Source organism: Crassostrea angulata, chromosome 5 (genome assembly GCF_025612915.1).
Source record: "Crassostrea angulata isolate pt1a10 chromosome 5, ASM2561291v2, whole genome shotgun sequence".
In the NCBI taxonomy this organism is placed as follows: domain Eukaryota; kingdom Metazoa; phylum Mollusca; class Bivalvia; order Ostreida; family Ostreidae; genus Magallana; species Magallana angulata.
In genome coordinates this window covers 7,198,064-7,216,751 of record NC_069115.1, presented here as the reverse complement: position 1 = coordinate 7,216,751, position 18,688 = coordinate 7,198,064, and the positions used below count along the sequence as shown (strand labels likewise).

At 34.8% G+C, this 18,688-nt stretch overlaps 1 protein-coding gene across 1 annotated transcript; it reads right to left on the bottom strand.

Annotated features, from left to right (window-relative positions):
* Positions 1 to 1,941: 1,941 nt before the first annotated feature.
* On the bottom strand, positions 1,942 to 12,842 carry LOC128185965 (uncharacterized). Its single transcript, XM_052855684.1, has 2 exons — positions 12,743 to 12,842; positions 1,942 to 5,030 (listed from the first exon to the last, which is right to left on the bottom strand). The coding sequence occupies exon 2, from the start codon at positions 5,018 to 5,020 to the stop codon at positions 3,560 to 3,562; it is 1,461 nt and encodes a 486-aa protein (XP_052711644.1). The 5' UTR covers positions 5,021 to 5,030; positions 12,743 to 12,842; the 3' UTR covers positions 1,942 to 3,559.
* Between the last annotated feature and the right edge of the window lie 5,846 nt (positions 12,843 to 18,688).

The following is an 18,688-nucleotide window of genomic DNA, read 5'->3' as shown; positions in this document are numbered from 1 at the left end:
ACTATGAGTACAAAAAAAAATCTTTTGTTAACAATATGACACAAAAGCTTGGGCTTTTATATGGCTTTTGTACATTTCAAATAGTGGCAATTTATTTATATAAGTCTAATTTTAAAAAAATTATCTGAAGTCTTGTTTCTTTAAATTGTCAATCAAAAGCATTGATTGAAAGTGTCTTTAACCTTTAGTTTGTGATTCTTTTTGGTATTTCTTTTCAAGAATTTCCATCAAAGGCGAAACTTATATTTGATGAAATCCAATCGGCAATAAAAAAAAAACCCAACTTGTTTATCATTAATAATAATTTTAGTTTGAAAAAAAAATTGAGGTTAGTGTGTCCTTTTACACGTATTTATCCCTGTACCTGGTAAGAGATCGTGCTTTCAGTTCTACACTGAATGTTTAGAAATGAATGAACTTCGTGTTCAATTTTGATGATTTTTCTCCATAAATAAGAATGGCGACGATGTTTGCTATGCCATGCATTGTATTTGTAGAATCATGACAGATTCCTCATATTACAAATTGTTCCTTTTTCAGAGCTACATAACGATACAGATCAAAATGTAATAAGCAGCAGGTGAGGCACGCTGGTTTGTAGCGTCTGATGACGTCATATGATGAATTGTCGAATGGTTTGACAAGTCAATGGACACGAGCTCAGAGCCAAGGTGTGGGTGGCCGTGCTATACATGTAGCAGCTTCAATATATAATTTCCATCCGGTTTGTGTTTAAATTATACGCACGCTATCCTTTTCAAAAATGGAGAAAACTTTCCCCCTCAATACCAGACAGCCTTTCGTATATGGTAACAATTTGGGTTTTCTCTTAAAATGTGTTATCCTTTAAAAAAAAGATTGCCTAGATTTGTTTTTGGGTAATTTCGTCGTCATGAATCACGACACCGTCCACAATTAAAAAACCCCTCTTCTTCGAGTATCAACATAAACTGCTCTGAGATATTTGAACGTCCATAATCACGAACACTCATCATAGCACCGTGATGGATGACAGCCGTGGTTGTGACTGATTGTGCACAAATTTTCAGCCTTTTTCCGCAAATATAATCTGCTGTGTTGTGTCGGTAGCCGGGTAATGAGATTAACGACATCTATTAAATATTACCTGCAGCTGCCAGACTATTTGCACCAGGAACGGACTGATAATCATAGTCTGTCATTTTAGAATAATAAAGAGAAACCATGCAGAAGCACAAGGATGAGTCTGAAACTCTGAAACACCTCGCCTCGGGGGAAAAAACTCAAACCAGCTCATTTTTAACTTTAATCTTGTATTTTTCTGTATTTTTCTGCAGGCACGTAGCATCGGGGGGGGGGGGGGGCACCTGTTCTCGCAGCAACTAATATTTACATTTAAAAATAGAATTGGATGAGTTTGCCCCCCCCCCCTCCCCACTTTCAAAAGCGATGCTACATGCCTGTTCTGTCTCAAACCCATATATTGTGACCATAAAAAGAGATTTACAATATTGGAAGAAAAGTATCAGACTCTTTTAAATCAGATCAATCTGTTTATGATAATGCTAATTCTTAAAATCGTTTTCCAGGTATTACTATGCAAGAAAAGATCTTTCATTTATCATGCCAGAAGGTGAGACCTTATTTGGTTTCAGCCAATTCAGTTGCTGGGAAAGTTCCCATAACCGGAAGTAATTAGGGTAGGATGACGTATAGGTTACGTATACATTACGTAATTTTATTGACACAAAGTGTATTAATTTATATTGCATGCAATCGATGTATAAATATTAGACCAAAATCATTTATATGAAATAAGTTGTTTTCTTAGTTATCAAAGATTTTCAGCTGATTGGTTAAAGCTTGCATGTATTCCTTTTTACTGAAGAGATTGTATTATCGGTAAAATAAACAGAAATTCAGATTTTTCGAATAATTCATAAACGAGATAGCAAGTAAAACCTTCTTTATATCAATTTATTAATGTAGAAAACAGCAAATTCATACAGACATGTGTACAATTAGTGAGTACGTTCCATGATTTATCATACATATCCACCCGGGCTTTCTACTGTGTTGGTATTATAGTAATACTATACATGTACATCCGTGGAAATTCTACCTCAAACGTATGCTTTCGTTCTTATTTCAACTCTCAAAAAATCTACAAACATTTATATGTACCAGAAATTTAGTTCATTACAAGTTTTAAAACAACACTACAGACAGAGAAGTCTTAAGTTCAAGGGGAAACAACCGATGATGTATCTTTGCATGCACCTTGCCCGAGTTATATATACCTCCGACTTTTCTTAGGTTTGTCAATCAGCTGAGAAACAAGATTTTTTTGGATTCAAATTTCCCACAAGAATAATTCCCAAGCGAAAAGAGTATGTTTCCTCCTAAAAGTAAAATGAAATTGGCATGCAACAACCTATGATTATTTTTTTGTATCGAGAATGAATCAAAATTACCGTGATTTATTACATTGCGGAGTGACTTCTTGGCATCCGTCATAGGAATTACGAAAGCGCCTAACATAACGTCACGTGATTGTGTTGTCAATCAGGGGGTTAAGTAGGCGCAGCTACCTTACAGACTTATCAGATTAAGGTGTGAAATACGCTATGCATTTGTCTTTGTCATGTTTATACATCTGAGAAACACATCAGCCAGTAAGAAAGGTATATAAACTTTCTTAAAAGTATGAGTACCAAAAGAGGCAATGTTAAAATTCTGTATGAGAAGTAAACAATCCTTTATTTATAAAAGCAACTTTGCAAGTCCACGCCAATTAGGTGCAAAGAGCCTCAACTCATTAACCTAAGCTATAAGCAATACATGTAGTTTTCAAAATATAAAAAAAACACTATAATGAACAGTAAACGAGCAAAACAAAAGGCCAGAAGCAGCTGCATATCTATATGCTATTAACTTTGTGTGATTCGCAAAATAGAAATAGAACACCAGTACTTTTATACTACAATGACGCCCTCTGTCAATTTGTCAGTCCTATTGATAGTTTTAAATTTTTATACATATTTTGACAAAATGGACTTCTTATAGATTTAGATTTTTTGAGACATAGAATAAAATAGTTAATATTTCTTAGATTAAGTATTGTTTCATGAATACGACACAGTTTGAAATTGATATATTTAAAGAGTTCGATAGATTCAGAGGTGAACTCACTCTCTCACGAACGCTTATTTGATATTATGTAAAGTAGTCTTTTTGCTTTTGTTTTCTATGTTCTGCATATTTCCTAAGGCATGTACTTTGCTTGTAGCGAAAATAGATTATAATATAAATTTAATAATTGCTTCTTCAATATGAACTTTTAAAAAGTAATTTTCCATTATATAATCCGATAAATAAGCAATCATTTTCAAATCTTATCCCTGTAAATTATTAGAACCTAACCAAGGGCCCTGCTTAAAAATGTCTACCAAAAGACAAAAGACAACAAGCTCTTTGGACATTACAAAATAAGCATATTGTGATGTGTTTCAAAGGGCGTTCATTAAGTGGTAAAAAGCCACCTTGATTACAATGTTAGTAGCATAATTAGATCCGGATGTCACATGTCGGAACAGTCCACCCATGCGCACTTGATGGCCTGCGGATCAGCGATGTTTAGATAATCGTTGCTGAACGGAAGGGAAGGTTTAGCCTCGGGGAATAGTCTATGCTCCAGTGTTTCCAATGTGTTTTGAAACCCTTGCTTAATGTCCACAGACGGTCGCTGGTTTTTGACAAGGTTGTAGGCTTGGCGAAGTAGAAACCCCTCATGACTCATAAGATACTGAATAGCAGCAGCAGGTGCACGCGAATTACCATGGTAACTGAATATAAGAACGTTTTTCCCGCATTTCCTAGCACCGTCAATAAACTTGTTGATTTCAGAGAAATATTGTTCAATGTCTTCCTTGTCGTCATCCTCCACACGAATAATAAGCCTTGACCGGAAGTGACGACTGTCATTTCCGCAAAGGCAGGGACAGTGTAACTTCTTCGATGAAGGCACTTGAGCAGACGATAAGTTACTGATGTCAACCAGCGAATCGATCTTCAGGCGGCATAGTTTTGGTTCGTTATAGGCTACCTCGATACTACCTATAAAAAGATAATCTAGCACCTGCGACACACAATCGTCCCTGTACATTTTCGATTGCAGACAAGTCGGGATTTTCAGTGAAGCTGTGCTACCTTGTGGTTTAATCGATAACCGCGGAGGTGTGTCCGAATAGCTTCGAATCAATTTTTGTTTGATGGCAACAATTGGGCTTTTTGGCAATTCTTGCGCGCTTTTGCACTGAAGTTTAGACAGTGACTGGGTTGTTTTGGGGGCTGTTGAATGAGTAAAAGATGTTGTGAATATGTCGGCCACCGGGAGACTATGTTTTGACCCCTCGTTACTTTTAGGGATGGCAAGATGTTGCACACGCAGAGGGTTTCTTTCGTGTAGTGGGTTGTAAAACGATCTGTCGTAGTCACTTTTTGGAAAAGACTGTGAAGGTGGAAAGGGTTTAATTTCTGTCTCCTCGGGGCTCTCTTGTTCAGAGGAACTAGTATACTCTTGATCTGGGGTACCAGCAAAAGGGGCCACGATAGTGTTTTCGGGCTTAGTGGCAAGCGTTTCCAAACCGTTTTTCTGAGCAAGATTTGGACAGGAAGTGGTATCGGGCCTTTCCGGTTTCTTAAACTCAGATCGAAGATTTCGAACAAATCGGAAAGGCAGGATGTGTTTTGAAACAATGTTGGAGAATTTAGACTTCGTATCACTTGGACCTTTATCAAATGGAATGCCCTTGTCGGAGTTTTTAGACCGAAAGAAGATGTCTTTCAGCGACCGAGGACGCCGGGAGGCGAACTGCTCACGCTTCTGGTCAGCTGATAGTTTGCTGGTGTTCGCAGAATCAAATGTAGTAATGAAAATATCGGAGGATTTCCGAACAGATAACGATGATGATTGAGTACAAACGATGAATGGCGAAACTTCCGGCAGCTCATTCAGCCGCTTATGTCCATCTGTCGACATGATAAAACATCTGAAAGTATATTAAACAGATTAAGATATGTAAATTGGACGCATGCGCCACTATCAAATAAAGACAAAATATTCACATGATCAATAATAATTAACACATATAAGCCATTGGCTTGGTTTTTTTTTCTTTTTCCTTCGATCCCAATTACTTTAATACCCGTAGCCTCAATAGAAAAAAAAGCGTTTTCAACAACTTATAAATAAACCTCTAATAGTTTCATGGGATTTTTTTAAAAATTCTAATTGATGCAAGTATCACTATATATACCTATATACATGTATATCTTCATACAACAATACAAAGTAATGTATGGAATTAAATGATCTACACTGAGATATTGGGGCCTTTGGAATCTAGCTATGGAGTGCATGTAAATCGGTGATTATTGTTAAACTTTGCGTGGTAGAATACAAAATTACTACCTTTATATACAAGTTTTTAATATTCGTGTTTTGAATTAATAATAGAAGGTGTTGTAAAGGAATATTAATATGGAGTTGCCATATCGCATGTCGTAGCAGTGAGATTAAGCCGCCGGAGAATCGATGTTTGCTTAATTCCATACATTTACTAGAAAAAAGCTCAAATTACGAGGAATTATACAGGAAAAACATTTCGTTCAAAATAATCAGATATTTTTTAGTCTCCCATGGTAACGAAATAATACAGGATAAGCTTTAATATCAAAAGCTATTTGAATGAATAGACCCTCTGATTTTTGTATTTTGGCTTTTTTCTTGTCGGGGGGAGGGGAGCTGAAACTCTTTTTGTTTAATTAATACCTTTTTAATGTATATGGTTTGTTGCAATTCAATATCAAGATGTAGAATTTCTTTTGAAACACTCCTGTTTTACAAACACTAGTATGTGTATTTCCAACACACAAATTTACGAACACTGTCATCCAATGCCTTATTAGCAATACGTGTTTGATTACTCTGCAATTATTTCTATTTTATTTTGGTAAACAAATGACGTGCATAAACGTGCTGCTTGCAATTTTGACACATGCAGAAACAAGACTGTGAGGAAAAAACAGAAAAGAAAACGAAAAGAAACCAGTAACTTTTATCACGTATTAACAAATGATTGTTAAAGCAATATTACATAACATGTGTGAGTGGATTTAAATCTTAAAATAGAGGCGGTAAAATTCCTAAACTACCCGGATGAGGAGTTGTCGTCTGCTCTTGAATCCGGAAATCGCACGCGTAGAATGTGATGTCGAGCCGCGACCACTTGAGCTGATTGATTCCAGCCATATGCCGCTCTTTGATACGGCTACACGAGAAACTTAATTAATGTATTGATATTCCGTGTACTCGATTGCTAAGGATTTAGTAAAAAGCTGAGGAAAATGAAAATCAAACCGCAGTACGTCGTGAAATAAGTTTTAATCCACAGAAGGACTGGCATTTTTATGATATTGTAAAAAAAAAAAAGGCCATGTTAAATTTTAAGAAAAACAACACGATAAAATATTCATGGTTAGCTTACTGGTCCTGATATGTTTTGAACTAAAATAAATGGCGTCGCATGGTACTTCATTACGTGTGTATATATTACCTTTCTCTTCAAGGCTCGTAAACAGTCGTGTAAATGCTATTTATAGAGAACGGATGGAAGGCTTTATTATGTTAAAGATTATGCACAATTTTAGTTAAAGATTAGGTGTTATCATTAAATAAATATACTGCTAATAAGGACATATATTTAAGCATTGAATGCTTATTTTGTGGATGCCGTCGGTCCTATAACACACAAAGCGGTGCAGACAAAGTGTTACACAGTTCGCTTCCGCGACTAAAAATATAGCGCCAGGAACTTTGCCGAAAAAAATCTTTTTTATTGACGAATATATATGGTTTAACGGATATTTTGCCATTAGTACATATCAAATCGGTTGTGTTAGTTTGAACATTTCATTAAATCTTACAAAAGTAAATGTTCTCAAAACGCGTGATGACGCTTATATTTGTGATCATTGTGCATGAATTGGTAAAGTGTATTCAAAGGAAATTGAACGTTGCAGATTTCCAATGCAAATAGTTAATACACACTGAATGTAAATAAATTAATATAACTCATCCTTAAAATGTATCTACGTGCATTTCCGGCACTGAGAAAACTGCACACCTGTTTTATGTAATCTGCGTAGGAATAATCTAAAAATATACAGAGATGACGTTCATTACATGTATATAACGCCGATATGTATAAATAAAACCGTTATACAAGTGTAAAATTATAGCTAATATATATATATATATATATATATATATATATATATATATATATATATATATATATATATATATATATATATATATATATAATGTTCTCTCTCTCTCTCTCTCTCTCTCTCTCTTTGCATTTTTCTTTAAATTTTGAGTTGTTCTTGTTGTTTGTTTATTTACATGTATAGATACATGTATGATGATATCTCAAATAGTTTGACTTGTCAGAGCATCCTTAGAGTGTATCAAACCTTGGAAAAACACAGAAATTGCCTTACACACTCACCGAAACAAAATGTTAAGGACCATGGAAAAAAAACGAAAAAAAAATAAAAATATATTAATTTATGTTTGTCGAGTAGTAAAACAAATTACGGTGCCTGATTTTTGGTTGCCTTATTTCTATATTTTGGGGTTTTATTCTGTTTTCTTGTTTATACTTGATACGAACGTTGAGGTCCACCCATATAGTTAATATTTTAGTGCACATAGATATTGATGGTTACCTCTGACCTTTTACTTCCTTCATTGGGAATTGACTGCAGCTAGATATGTGATATCATTAATATGGGAGAAATATTGCAAATGCAAACTTATGATGTTTTACATGTAATATTTGTATTAATAGAATGTAGAGCAAAAATTGCATCGCATGTTTTTAATTAATCATAGTAAATTGTGTTTTCTGTAATGGCATTATTATCAATCTCGTGAGTTTAATAAAGCTGTAAAAGCCTTAAGGTTTACACAAATTGTCAGAGATTGATGATATTATAATGTTCTCTCTCTCTCTCTCTCTCTCTCTCTCTCTCTCTCTCTCTCTCTCTCTCTCTCTCTCTTATTATTATTATTATTTCTTTCTATTTGCTCTGAATGGTAACCTTTTTTAAATTTTAGGAATCTATCTCCGTTTTTTCCTTGTTCTCTTCATGTACCTGATGGTTCTTATTAATATCATGTTGTAAATTTTGAATTTACCGATGGCAGTAAATGCAAAATTTAGTTGTAATGTTGTAAATTTTGTATTTACTGCCACCCGGTATATTCAAAATTTTCAACATGACATTAATAACATCAGGAATGGCTCTCGTCGCTTACGTTGAGTGAAGATATATTCTTTATGCATCATTTTCAACATTTGTCATACCATGTTCATCAGTTGAAACAAAAATAAAATGTTAGTATCAGCTATATTTTTCTGTCTGCGTACATGTGAAACCGGTTGTATCGTTGGTGCGTTGAAAATTGCCCGACTAAATATCTTTTTTATGGTCGACGTAAAATTTTCAACAAACTTTTCCCAATTATTTTGCGAGTTAATGCAATTGATCGAGTATATTAATGTAATGAATCTGTCTTTTGAATGAAATAGATATGCAATATGTAATATGTAGGCCCCTTATGTTAGGTACATGAGAATCAGAAGTAAAATGCGAAACCTGCGGCTATGACTGTTGTGCTGTTGTACACGAAAAGTAGGTGGATGGGACATTGTAAACTATATAGCGGTAAGTTTCTGACATGTGATAGTGCAACATGCACGCGGTACGGAAGGTCAACCCTCTGCAGGGAATTAGCTGGGGGAGGTCTAAAAAGCTGGAAAAACCATGAAAAATTAGCAAAATATGAAAGGGTCAAAATCTCATAAAAACCAGTATGTAGAGAATTTTACAGGTTTTGATTAGTAATTTTCTTCAGAAATTGGTGATTGGCCTTATAAAGAGTGAATTAAAGGTATTTGTGCTGAATGGGAACTGAGGAAATTCTAGTTACAGAGTTCCGAAGACATGCATCCCTTGACTACAATGAAATGTATCAAAACAACTGTCCCCTGCCACCTAAAATTTCAAAAAAAGTAAATTTTCAAAATAAAAAAAACACGCGTGGGTATCATGTGTAGATAAACTATGGTGATCATATTTTGAATTCGATCTCATTCCCCGGACTCCCTTAGATTGTATCACTATGTCCCTATATCCCTTTATCGCTATACCCATATATCCCTATTTCCCTATTATACTTTAGTATTCGATAACGAATGAGACATATTGATTACAAAATAAAAGCTGGTGACAAATTAAAAATGTCGAAAAAATTTCATTCCAAAACCAACATATTTTTTTCGCACATATGAAAGTTGAATTATGCCAAATAAAGAGTAAACAAAATACAACATTAATAACAAGCTAAAATAACACATTATAGAACCTTGTATAATGAGAAATACATGTACGAAACAAGTTCCCAAGAAAATTGACGATGGGTAAAATTATCTAGTATTAATATTGACAAACTGTATACTTATTTAAACCGAAACTTATTGTCCATGAGCGCGATATCTGAGTCGCGTGATAATATTTATAACACATCATTTATAGTCGAATTAACACTTGGACGATTTCCGTTGGATTTGAGCCGATAACGTTAACAGGCATTTAGTAACATTATATTGCTTTATTTCTTGTTTGTTAATGATTGTGTAGCGTTGAATACATATCTCTATATATATAATAAACCCAAACTAACCACGGTATCGTATAAAAGTCGGTCTTATGTATTTATAATTACGACTCTAATAAAGTAATAAATTTCTAAAATAATGAGTGTCATTAATAAAGTCTTAAATGCTTCGAAAAAATAAAATTTAATGCCAAGAGAGTCGAGATGCCAATTTTGGAGATCTCTAGCACATTTCTTCATTACAGATGTAAAAAATAAAACTTGAGATGATCAAATTTATAATGAAGTCTCATTATGCTTTCAAATCAATTTCGCTCCTTTTATGGTGAAGGAATATTGTCAACAAATTTAATTCTTTATCCATTATATATGAACAAACATAGACAGCAACAGATGAAATGGGAGCGGGAAAAAGGCAAGTATATATGTTACATTAAAAGTTTAAAATCAAAGATTTCTAAACTTATCTATAACAATCTGGTTATCAATTTAAAATTTACAAGCTGCTATGAGAACTTAAGTTTAATTTTTTTTCTCTCAAATTAACTACGCAATTTAGGCCTAGTTTGTAACAAAAAGGAAATAACCAAACATACAAACGGAGATGCTTTCATTTGACAAAAATGTTAATCCTCTTGACACTAGTCTTTGATATCTTCTTTACTTAATCTCCAGGCAAATTAAATAATTGTTGGACAATAGAAGTGTGAAATTATCGTAACAGCTAGATGTGTGAATGTTTATTTTTCTGGCATGTCATTACCATCTCTTTGTCATCGAAAAAAAAAAGCAATGCCTGTCAAAAAAAAAAATGTGAAAAAGAGAGAATGGTTCAAGATCTGGAAGAGAACGGTTGGGCTAGCTGTGCTGGAACCCCGCACGTTAGCATAGAGTGTTATGTTGGGCTAACTGTGCTGGAACCCCGCACGTTTGCATAGAGTGTGTGATATCGGACTAGCTATGCTGGATTTCCGCACGTTAGTGTCGATTTTGTCTACAGAATTATATCAGACTGTCCGTGCTGGAATCTCCGCACGTTCTTAAGTTGTTATCTCGGAACTCCGAGAATCGGTTTTCATTGGAATACCATGTACCGTTTATTCATCAACTTAAATACAACTTGTTAAACTTTTGTTTCGTTTGGAGTTTTTTTATTCAGCGTAAACTTGAGCGAGTGTAACGAATTGAGCTTTCCCCTGAATTCACCATATGGATTTTAAGAACTTTTACATTACAATTTACAGTCTAGAATACAAATCAAATACAAGATACGTTCGTGAAAGTTGGGTAGTATTTTTAGTAGAAAGCCGATTGGCATGCTACCGGGCTAACCGCAACTTCACGGAAAATTCGCGATAGGAACTTTACACTTAAAATTCATTGGTGAAAATTGGTGTGAGAATCGAATTGTTCCCCGTCCTCTCAACTGAGCGAGTGATAGAAACTCTTACGTCACGATGAATCAACAAGTGCGACCGTCCATCAGCAAGAAGACCGAAAAACAGAAATTACGGGACAGGAATCGAATGCAGCAGTTTTTGGATAAGAAATTCCAGGGATCTCCGAACTCTGTGTCTCCGCCCGCTACTAACGTTACCATCATAACGACGTATTCGGAAGGAAATCCAACGCAAGCTTCCCATGCAGATTCGGAATTGACCACCACCACTCCGTGTCCAGGTGATGTAGTGGAAACCCGTGCAAACACCGTGGACGAAATAATTAAAGAAAAGTCAAAACTGAGAGAACTTACAAAATCTTATGAGAGAAATATTAAAGACCTGAATGGACAGTTAATTATATTACAGACCCTTTTAAAAAACAATCAAACTGTGCTGCCTTACAGAGCAATTTAATAGACGCTAAATGGCTTTGAATTAACTTGTATTGTGAATTTTTGTCAAATATGTATGTTTGCATTGTTTTTAAAGGTTACATTTTGTTTCAAAGTAGAACTCTGGGACAGAGTTTATTAAGGCTGTGAGAGAGATTGTTATAGATAAGTTTAGAAATCTTTGATTTTAAACTTTTAATGTAACAGGTTATCAATTTAAAATTTACAAGCTGCTATGAGAACTTAAGTTTAATTTTTTTTCTCTCAAATTAACTACGCAATTTAGGCCTAGTTTGTAACAAAAAGGAAATAACCAAACATACAAACGGAGATGCTTTCATTTGACAAAAATGTTAATCCTCTTGACACTAGTCTTTGATATCTTCTTTACTTAATCTCCAGGCAAATTAAATAATTGTTGGACAATAGAAGTGTGAAATTATCGTAACAGCTAGATGTGTGAATGTTTATTTTTCTGGCATGTCATTACCATCTCTTTGTCATCGAAAAAAAAAGCAATGCCTGTCAAAAAAAAAAATGTGAAAAAGAGAGAATGGTTCAAGATCTGGAAGAGAACGGTTGGGCTAGCTGTGCTGGAACCCCGCACGTTAGCATAGAGTGTTATGTTGGGCTAACTGTGCTGGAACCCCGCACGTTTGCATAGAGTGTGTGATATCGGACTAGCTATGCTGGATTTCCGCACGTTAGTGTCGATTTTGTCTACAGAATTATATCAGACTGTCCGTGCTGGAATCTCCGCACGTTCTTAAGTTGTTATCTCGGAACTCCGAGAATCGGTTTTCATTGGAATACCATGTACCGTTTATTCATCAACTTAAATACAACTTGTTAAACTTTTGTTTCGTTTGGAGTTTTTTTATTCAGCGTAAACTTGAGCGAGTGTAACGAATTGAGCTTTCCCCTGAATTCACCATATGGATTTTAAGAACTTTTACATTACAATTTACAGTCTAGAATACAAATCAAATACAAGATACGTTCGTGAAAGTTGGGTAGTATTTTTAGTAGAAAGCCGATTGGCATGCTACCGGGCTAACCGCAACTTCACGGAAAATTCGCGATAGGAACTTTACACTTAAAATTCTTTGGTGAAATATAAAATATTAATAGGGAAAGAATGGGGTTTCGACGAAATATACCCTAACTTTTTTTTTTCTTACCTCGTAAGATGGTGTGCCGTCTGCTACTCTCCGCGTGCAGATACAACAATGGCGGCCTCGCCCGAAGCAGCTAGCAACACGACAGATACCAATAATTGAAGAGCCGCCATAAAATCGATAGCCGTCACTTTGAATCTTGACTTCATCGAGAGATTACATCAAATGGGTACACCGGTCACCTGGATTCAAAGTCTGTTCACAATAACTTGGGAAACGGTTGGGTGGAGTGGGGGTTCAGAAAAGATTTTATTGCGTTCACATAATGACGAAAGAGGAAACGATAAAAATGTTGAAAATAAATAATCTAATAGACTTAAAATACCCCGTTAGATTACTGATAGAACGGAGGAAATCTCTCTCTCTCTCTCTCTCTCTCTCTCTCTCTCTCTCTCTCTCTCGTCAATTATCCCCTATTATTTTTTTTATTTCGTTAATTGATAAAATTATCCTCTCTTTTATTGTTCTTATTGAATATATACTGTTTATTGAATATTTACTGTTTATTGAATATAAATATTGTTCCGTGATAAATGCATTACACGATTTTAAACGAAAGGGGCTACAAAAAATTTACAATTGCATGTATATATAATAGTATAATGAGTGAGATTTTTGTTTTGGTTTCATTTGTTCCATTAGTTCTCTGGCTAGATTGATTCTGAAGGTGAGTTATCGGTTTCCAATGTAACAGAGCTCCATAAATCACACTGTTGCTCCAGATTCCTAGAGGAGTAATATCCGTACACAAAAAAAAAGACTTCATTAAAATTGCTCTTTTGATGCTCGCTCAGACAGCCGTATTCCCCTCGGGGCCCTCTTTTCATTTTGATTGTAAAGACTTTAATAATAATCTCAAAAAAAAATATGACTAAATCTGGTTTTTAATTATTCACTAGTAGTGCACTATACGAGCATACTGATTTATGAAAAAATCTTTATCCAAAATTCGTAAATATCGCTATTTTAAAATTATTTTTTTATAATGATATAATCAGGGACGGGTGCACGTCCCTGATACATGTATAATACGTTATGTTGATTTACAAATTTAGCCAAGATCCATTTATCTATCGCCCCGAAAATGGTGAAGACCTGTGTATTCATAAGCTTGAAAACTCTGCAACATGAAATAGTTCTTTCATAAAAAGAATAGATTATTATTATTATTCGTTAAAAGTATAACATGTATAACAATTTTACGTTCTAAACAAAAACGCTACAAAAATGAATAAAAATCATATACAGTCATGTACAGTTGTATATTTACAACATCTACTAGTATAATAATTACTGACAAGGCCCATCAGCAACTGCGTAATTTTAAAATCAAATTCTTTAAAAAAGGATTAATTACACATGCATCAGATAAAATTGTACGCAGACATATTCAGTCAACCAAATGTTTAAAATTAAGTAGTTCAGTTTTGGGTGAAGGCATCCAAATGAGGCTAACATGAAGGAGGATACTATATGTATCTCTGTGTTGATGATAACAATCCATTCCTGCAGAATATTTATTCAATAAATGCCAGTATTCATACTATACACATAGTCAAACAATATTCTTACTAAACTCAACTCCCTTAGCTCAATAGTTTTTATCTTCCGTTCGGAAATGATGAATGCTGTATGGGTTATCTCTCTTTATACTGCTGACAAAATAATTATAGAATTTTATTCGCAGACACTTAGCATCGTTTTTTTTTAAGTCGGGGAGGGGTATGGACAGACATCCTCCGAAGAAAAAAAATTGGGGGTGGGGGGCTGGGGTTGGCGTCTCCATGATGATTCAATTTTCTATATGTAAATATAAGAAAAATGTTTGCTGCGAGATAAATGGGGAGTCACCCCCCCCCCCCCCTTTCCTTCCTCTCCATCCCCCGGTCATCTCTGATACTACATGTATGTGCCTGATCAGCGGATTCGATTTAAATTAACTTTACATGAAAAATAACTTTCAGTTGATTTATAAATGTTCTGTAATCATAAGAAATCAATTATGTTTCTTATATACACTGTACCTGTAATGGCTTTGAGACGTTACATATACATACATGTAATAGTTGGATATTCTTTTTTACACCCATACGCAATACAGACGATTTCTTTTTATTTTTGTCCATGTATGTTTATTTTCTCTATGTATCTCCCTTTATCATAAAAAAATCTTCTGCATTCGAAAGAAATTATTGTCTACAGATACCTTTGAGTACGGAGTTCGTTTCCATCAACGCTTTAACTTTAAGTCAAGATCCGCTACAGGAGAATAATAATGAAGATGTACATATGCCAAATTCTTGTCAGTTATGGCCGATGAAATTTTTAAAAATCTAAAATAGTGCTTTCTTTTACCTACTATTCTTTTAGGGAATTATTTAATAAATGATGGGGAATTATTTAATTAATGATGTCCATTTTTTTATACTATTGTTAACGAGATGCTCTGCTCTCATCTTAATATTATTCCATATATATGTAATATCATGTACAAAATTTAAGTGTCCACAGATTTTTGCTTTTAAACAAACGGGTATGATAAATTTTAATAATTGTTGTTTTAGAATAATGATCTGGAAAAAAAACTATTTAACACTAGTCTATTAAACTTTATTTACTAGGTTTCAAACTTGATTTGGATTTTATTGTTACGACCACTTAAAAACCGTCTTACGAATACTACATGAAAGAAGGAGTGTTTTATCCTTGTATACGCATCTAAAGCAATTTCTCTTTGGATCTATGTTTATCCTTGTGTATTTTACCTAATAGCCCTTATATATTTTTCCTTTATCACATTTCTGTTCATCACAATTCTCTCTCTGCTGTCAGAAATGCTGTTTCCATTCATTGCAAGTTCACAAAATGTTTATAGTAACTTCGTGTTTGTTTCTCTCGTTAAATTATATCTATTATATCATAATATAAATTATATCATAAATTCACTATATATATCTAATTTTTTGTACAATAAAACGTCTTTCACCTTCAGATCACGAACAGAAACCTTTATGATACAGATATCTCTAGATCTTGCACGATTTTCACGGCCAATCGACCGATATTTACTTGTTAATTGAAACAGAGCGCACAATAAGGTCGGTGACATCGTTAATACCTAATACTTCGTCTACGATCACAAAACCACAAATCGCTCAGGTACGATTTGATAACTTTTTCTCGTGTTATTCTGATAGATTTCACGTCTATTTTTATTAATTATATGCGCGTGTTTGTGTGAGACACATCTATGAAAGTTAGGCATATACATACATGTACTTGCAGATGTATTACTTTATTTAAAGATAGCTTATGTTGCAATAAATAATGTAATAGTTTTTTATCTAATTACTCTTAATGCTTATTTCCTTCATAAATATATATTTTTTTGTGAGTTTGACGATTTTTTGACCACGCATGAGGTCTAAATCTCGGCTTTTCTTTACCGTCGTAACAATCGAAGAATATAATTCCCCTGCATTAATTAAAAATTCCTCGCTATTGTCAACCCTGGGAGACAACTCTCTCGGAAGATATTCACCTGTTTCACGATTTCGAACAATACACAAATATTGATTGGGCTCTGAGTAGAACTGCTTCCTCTTAACACCGAGGATTAGGGAGGGCAAGGTCTCACGAGAGAAACTCTGGAATCCCCATCTTGTCGCTTTTATCTGGTGTTACCGTGGATTATATCAGAAAGGACAGGCTTTTCACTGGAGAGGAACTCTTAAGAAGGGGACTAATGTATAAAATAAGATATTTCATTGTACGAGAATAGTTCAAAGCATATTCATCAACAACTATAATCTAACTTCAGTTTTTTTTTATAATTAAGGAGATAAAAATATTAAGCTTCATTTTCTGATTATGTTTTTAAGACTAACGTACTCTAACGTTTATGTACTTGTACAGTTTAGAGTGAAGTTACAACACAATCTCTCTCTCTCTCTCTCTCTCTCTCTCTCTCTCTCTCTCTCTCTCTCTCTCTCTCTCTCTCTCAACGTCACTTCTCTCTGACTTGTTAATCTTAAATAATCTCTAGCAAATTTGTTCGTCTCTGCATGAAATCCAACACGCTAGTTTGGACGATAGCAGACATTCTCCATAATTACAGATGTAAAATGCCCCGGATGATCCCAATCAAAGTGAGTTATGATATTTAATACACCTAAAAGCTAAGATCATACTCAACATTTGTGGAATAACTGTACTTCCTTTACTACTCTCGAAGATTGTTATTAATTGTAACTCTGCGTGCGGCAACACTAGTCTCCACCAAAGATAAAAGGAGACCTAATATAATATTGACACGAACCGAGGTGTAGATTTAATTCATATAGAACGATGTTGACCCGGGAGATGAAAAGCATGCATCCTATATATTACTGAGTAAATAAGTACCGTATTCTGAAATGAACAACCATTTTATTTGTGTTTCTTCGGTAAATGTATCATTAATTGTTTACATACAGTATTTCAACGACAGTTAATTGAATTATGTTACAATAGGTTTAAAAATCTGGGAAATGTTTTTTGGTAGGTGTAGAAGAAGCTACTCTCTATGTTTATCAGTGATACACAAAATATGCGTTAATGATAGACAAGTGTGGTTCACAAATTCCTCTCGTCATCATAAATGTCATAAGTCCCATTTTCAGTGCACTTTGAATCATTTAAAAAATCGCCAAATTGTTTAAACAGTAACTGCAAACACGAAACAAGATACACACATGTACAAGTACCATTATGTGCATCATATTAATTTGGCACATTTAAAAAAATGATTCTATTCTTCATGATTTTAAAAAAGCGATGCCTTGTACGGATTAGGAATTTTTTTTCCAGAAGGAAAGAGGGTGTCCAAGGAATAAAAAAGTCTGCCCGGGGTGGTGGTAGGGTGGGTCCAAGGCATATTATCGGTATTTTATTGTGTAAGTTAAACAAGTTTAAATTATTCACGTGGGACCCGCTCCCTGACCCTCCCTCTAGATCCACGCATGAATGCGTTTTTAATCTGCAGGCAAAATACCTAATAACTAAAATTTGACCAATCGACTAGTATCTTATCTTTATCCTACTCATACATAGTCACATGTTATTGGAGAATCAGCTATTATGAGTAAGTCTTATTGCAAGCTTATGTTAATTTCTAACTCATCTTTTAGAAATTGAAAACATACATTCTTTAATTTTGTCTTTGTTTCTTACAGAAGTCTTCAATAGATTTCATGAATTGGTCAATCTTTGAATTAAGGCTTTGCTCATAACCATTCCGGGAACTTGTCTGCCGTTTGGTTGAGTTTTCCTCCACTAGCTGCTTTAGTAGACGCGACCGCGTGGCCTTTGAGAACGTCATTTCCACATTAAGGATCTGTTCTCGCTGATCCTCGGCAAACACAGGAGTTTCTGTAGCAAGTTTCTTCATCAGTTTCTCGCGCTTTTTCATCTTGAACGGATCGTGTTTATAACGATCTTGAGGTTTCACATAATCGTGCAACTTCTTTCCCTTGAACCACATGAAATTTCTATGATCAACATCAGGCAGACTCTTTAATTCTGAGTCCTCAATGAGAAGTTCTCCGCCCGCCACCGTATGGGGCCGCTGTTTTTCCACGTGTGATAAAGTGATGGCAGCCGACCCGTCAGTCTCTAGCGCGACATCAACAATCTGAATATGCCTGTCTCCCGTACTACTTTGAGAACGAAGGAATTTATTGCTCGAACCGCCAATATTTGTTTGCGCGCCATTTTCTTGCATACGATTTTGGGTGTTTTGTTCGTCGTTTTGGATGGTATACACCATCATGTACTCTTGTTCTGATTTCTCATCTCCCTCTTCGTTTGGTACTTCCTCTAGCACTGGTAAAGGCGTGTGGTCTAAAAAGCGTGCTTTTTCTTTGACCGCTTTGTCGATTTCCGGCTCACAACTCTTGTCTTCAACATGCT